General features: G+C 43.6%; 1 protein-coding gene across 1 annotated transcript; it reads left to right on the forward strand.

The window, feature by feature from the left end:
- Positions 1 to 829: 829 nt before the first annotated feature.
- On the forward strand, positions 830 to 4614 carry LOC147897144 (maltose excess protein 1-like, chloroplastic). Its single transcript, XM_087381460.1, has 8 exons — positions 830 to 1693; positions 1785 to 2075; positions 2162 to 2251; positions 2417 to 2518; positions 2608 to 2726; positions 3465 to 3527; positions 3662 to 3723; positions 3862 to 4614. The coding sequence occupies exons 1-8, from the start codon at positions 1190 to 1192 to the stop codon at positions 3966 to 3968; spliced, it is 1338 nt and encodes a 445-aa protein (XP_087237586.1). The 5' UTR covers positions 830 to 1189; the 3' UTR covers positions 3969 to 4614.
- Positions 4615 to 4891: the final 277 nt, after the last annotated feature.

The raw sequence follows: 4891 nt of genomic DNA on the forward strand, positions 1-4891 counted from the left end.
TTATGCAAGCCGTGTTTTGAGGCCTTTGGAGAGGTTCTTAGAGTGCTGAAAATAAAAACAATCCATGGAGAGGAGGCACTCTGGGGAAAAAGCATGGGCGACTCTCTCTCTCTCTCTCTCTCTCTCTTTCTTTGGGTGTAAGTCATCCACATGGCTTTGCTTGTATTGTGCACACCAACATTCGTTAAGTGATACTTGGGTTTACAGGGCAAGAGAGCTTTTATGTATCCCCTTGGTACGGGATTCCCAAGGGTCTTAGTGTATCTAAGGCTGCCTATAAACTAGGCGTCCAACAAGGTTGTGCCTCGGCATGGTTGACATTGGGCATCATAACATTGTTTATGCAAAAAGGTGGGTGCACATTAGCTTGACCCCCTCCCCTAGCCTTACCCATCCTTGACATTGCCCAATGCTACAATGGGAAGGTGAGTTTCACTTGTTACACTCTTTTTTTTATAACTTTTTTGGTGTGTGTACAACTCCTCTCTCCTTGAGCGCCTTGAAGTGTGCGTGAAGACGTACTAATATTTTTTCAAACAAAGAAAATGTATTAGGCAATGGGATCCGGGCAAGGGTGGCACGTGGCGAGTAGGAAAGGTGGGGCAAAGAGGGAGACACGTGGAGGGAGGGGAGGTGTCCACTTGGGAGGGCAAGTGTGCGCACGCGTGGCAAAGGTTTCTGCTCCGCCGTCCAAGCTCACTCCAACTCTTGCTCAGACTTCGGAATTTCTACGTGGGTTGTGCTGAATAGCAAACGATTGAAAGGGATCCCACGGGTACGAGAAGTAGCACTCCAAACGACGACGACGAGGAGGAGGAGGAGGAGGAGTAGAGAGAGCTCACTCCAACTCTTGCTCGGATTTACGACCTTCCCTTGGGTGTGCTGAATAACAAAGGATTGAAGGAAGCCCACGGGAGGAGCAGTAGCACTTCAAAGGAGGAGGGGGAGGAGCAGGAAGAGGGGGAGGAGGAGGAGAGGAGAAGAGAAGAGGAGGAGGAGGAGAAGTTGAGAGAGCTAGAGACAGCTTGAAAAGTCGTTTTGAGTGTGTGTGTGCGTGTGAGAGAGAGACAGAGAGAGAGAAAGAGAGAGAGAAATCGGTGTCTACCCTTCCCCTGTTTGTGTTCTTCACTCGTCGATACATTGAAGTCTTCGGCTCGATCCTCATCGGGCCTATTGCCGCTACCGTACCATGCTTTTATATCCTCACCAGCAGTTTGATTCTGGTATTCGCGTCTCCCCTCTTGTTGGCAGGGGAGATCGAATGGTATTGGATATGGTTGTGACTTCTGCTAGAGCAAGAAACGCTCCAGTAACATCGCGTTTGCTACCTTGTTCGTGCTGCCAGTATTCATTGCTTTTTGATTCCCGGCGACCATTAACACTGCAGAAATCTATGCTGAACGTCGTCCAAAACAGATGTTCTTTTGCTACACGTGTGCGCGCAACAGCTGAAGGCAACAGCGACGCTGTCGCTGGAGCATTAGAGGGGGACGTTCGTAGCTTAGCTTTGCAATCAGAATTGAAAGATGAACTGTTGTCATCCAGCAGCCATACCGAATGGGACTCAATGACCGGTCAATTTGCTGGATCAGCAACCCTGGCATTTCTCCTGCTTCAACTGCCACAAATTTTTCTCAATACGCAGAATTTACTGAATGGCAACAACATTGCCCTATTTGCGGTCCCCTGGATGGTAAGTCTTCTATTTTGCTCTATCGGTTATGCTTGAGAACATAGTGTAGGTTAGAGGGTCGTTTCACCCTGAATTTGGACTTGAACTACAGGGACAATTGACAGGGCTGCTTGGCAACCTCTCTCTACTTGCTTATTTTTCAAAGAAAAGGGAGAACGGAGCAATGATTGTGCAGGCAGTAGGAGTCATTTCAACCTTTGTTGTGCTCTTACAACTGACTGTGGCAGGATCCATGCCTTCAGCTGCATTCACGGCAACTGCCGTAGCCGTAGGCCTTGGACTTATTCTGAATTTCTTGAACTATAAAAGCCTCTTAAGTATTGAAGTATGGAAAATATGGGAGGATATCATAACTATCGGTGGCTTGTCTGTCTTGCCACAGGTAAGTTACCTTCCCGTATTGACAGAATTGTGAATGGGATTGTTTACAGGGATCAACTTATTTATGTTTCATCCCTTGAATTGTAGGTGATGTGGTCCACCTTTGATCCAATTCTTCCACCAAGCATGATACCAGGCATTACAGCCTGTCTCATTGCAGTGAGCCTGGTCGTTCTGGTAAGATTTTTTACTCCACAATCAATCCTTTCTTCCTTACCCTCCCAACTTCCCTACTTGCATTTCCATGGTTGTGGGTTCAAAGTATGTATGAGGTGGTGAACAAAGTATGTATGAGGTGGTGAAGTAACTTGTACCTTAGCTCTATTCTTCTCAATGTATCAGCGACGCTCGGAAAAGCTGCCTTCAAACGCAGCTAGCCTAAATGGTGCACTTTCAGCATGGACGGCTACTCTTCTTTTTATGTGGGCCCCTGTAGCACAAATGGTATGTGTATGCATGATACCTTCCAAGATTGATCTGATCGCTTTTCCCAAACATCCTTGATAACTTAAGATTTGTGATGGGGTAAACAGTGGACAAATTACTTGCATCCTGCAAACATCCAAGGGCTTTCAGTCTTCACAGTGGTCCTTGCCATGGTTGGCAATGGCCTTCTACTTCCACGAGCTCTTTTCACGCGTGATCTCATGTGGTATGATCCTCTTTCAGTTGATAAGATTTCCAACTATGGCTTAACGTTTAAGGTGAATATGGGAAGGCGTCCAAGTCAAGATCCATAAGTATCTCCCACTAATGACTTATTTCAAGATCAATGTTTTGTGTTTGCTGTGCAAAGGTAACCTTTATGGTCAATCGTCATCTAAGGCTTGATATTCAAAGGAATCTTACTTCTCATGGTAATTTTGAACGTTTCTAATGTCCTAAAACGGTACTGCTGTCTTTCCCGGGGTGGAAAAAGTACCTAAGCATAGAGTGTAAGGTGGAACACATGGATATGTCAAGGTTTGAGGTCAGTTTTGGAACTCTCAAGTCAAACGAGAAGTCTGGAGTGACGTCACAAAAGGGAAGGGCTTCTTCTGTCACATAATGTTTGCTTTGAGATCTTGTCTATACAGAAAAAAAGCTAGATGGTTTGCACTAGTGACTACACAGAAAAGTTTCTTGACGACTTAAAAGGATAATTCCAAATGAATGAATATAGGTGATGAAGGAATGTCATGATGGGATTCAACCTTTTCTATAGCTCCTTTGCTGGTCTCCGACTTATTTTACCAAACCTTTTGCCCATCCGTTTGGGTTGTCTATGATTGTAATCATGCGGAGTTCTGCTCACTAATTTTATTTTGTTCATTCCAAAATTGAACATTCTTTGCATGAACTCGTTTTATCATTTGATCTGCATGTTTAAACGTCAGCTTTTGAAATGCAGGTTCACAGGAGCATCATGGGGAACTCTCCTCCAAGGCTGGGGAATTCTGGTGACCATGTACACGTAAGCATGGTTACTTCTGCACCTCGTTATAAACACTATCAAGATCTGCAATTTCATCTTCATAAACACTGTCAAGAGCAGAGCAGAAAGTTAGCAAGTCAGTGTATTTTCTTGACATTTTTATGCACGTACAGAAATAAATGCATTGGGGACATAGTTTTTTGGGGAGCAAGTGGAGCTCTTGCCGTTTGGCTAGGTAATCAATACATATTTTTTTAAAGAGTTCAAATCGAATTGAGACATGAATTTTGCGAAGCATTCTCTTTGAAATGTTCTAGGGGAGTTGTCAGTTTCATGTCATTGTGCAGACGTTGTTTGTCCTTTTGTTATGCAGGAATGATACTATGGAAGGATTCAAAAGCATATTCCCTTCACTCACCTTTCAGCCCTCTTGTGGATCTTCTTTTACATAGACCTCGTGTGCCTACTAAAATGCAGTGAAGGTATCATGGTGTATTTATTAGAAGGCTTTAAGCAAGAACATGAGGCAGAACGTGAAGTATCTGTGATCAGCACCTGTACTTTATCCACCTTGAGACACATGAAATTTGCTGGGGTTTTCCAATTTTGTTAAAAGTTCGCAGTGGAAACTTAGATGGATAAAGTGCCTCGAAGATGCTGAAATCTCAAGCAACAAACCAATGATCTACTAATACCGTTTGATAACGGCTGGACCATGTACAGAGTATATCACTCAATATGCAAGACCTTCCATACAAAACTGAGAATGCATTCATGAAACCAAAAGCTAAGAGGGGATGAAGAAATTAGAGGAAGGAGAAAGGTTGGCCTATCAATAAAAATAAAGAAAGGGTAGGTTGGGCAAGTAAGTATGAGAGAGAGAGAGAGAGAGAGAGAGATCACTTATATCCAATACAGTCCAGTGTGGCGTTCATAAGGGACAAAGGTGGTATTAATGCTGGAATTGGATGGGGTCACTCTGCAGATCTTGCCAGGCCATGTCTCAGATGTTATCTTATGTTCACTTTAATGCTTGCACTTCTTGCCAGGGATTGTTTCCCTCTTGTGCAACGTTTCTGTAGCTGTCAGTCTGCTCTGTTGCGCAAGCTTTGTGTCATATAGTAACGGCATGCTCAAGGTACATTTTCAGAGCTCAGGCTACTTGAGACTCTATATTCTATCGAGTCTCTTTGGGAATTCTTTCCATGAGATCATAATATAAGAACTCTCTCTCCTGAAAACTACTATGTACATCATGTAACAATTAAATTTTAAAAGTTCATGATGTGGAAAACCACATCACCCACAAATTGCAGTGCTAATAATAACAAGTGAGTACAAGCAGTCGTGAGCACTGCCTTCAATTGGTTCTGTCAAAGGAAAACAATTGTCAAGATGAATGA

The sequence above is a fragment of the Dipteris shenzhenensis genome, chromosome 11 (assembly GCF_047967505.1).
Source record: "Dipteris shenzhenensis isolate YYH24624 ecotype China chromosome 11, Dip_SZ_1.0, whole genome shotgun sequence".
NCBI classification, from domain to species: domain Eukaryota; kingdom Viridiplantae; phylum Streptophyta; class Polypodiopsida; order Gleicheniales; family Dipteridaceae; genus Dipteris; species Dipteris shenzhenensis.

Coding starts and splice junctions, on each gene's coding strand:
- LOC147897144 (XM_087381460.1), top strand. CDS start 1,190: ATGCTTTTATATCCTCACCAGCAGTTTGATTCTGGTATTCGCGTCTCC. Junction 2,252..2,416: donor CAGTGAGCCTGGTCGTTCTG/GTAAGATTTTTT, acceptor TCAATGTATCAG/CGACGCTCGGAAAAGCTGCC. Junction 3,528..3,661: donor ATTCTGGTGACCATGTACAC/GTAAGCATGGTT, acceptor ATGCACGTACAG/AAATAAATGCATTGGGGACA.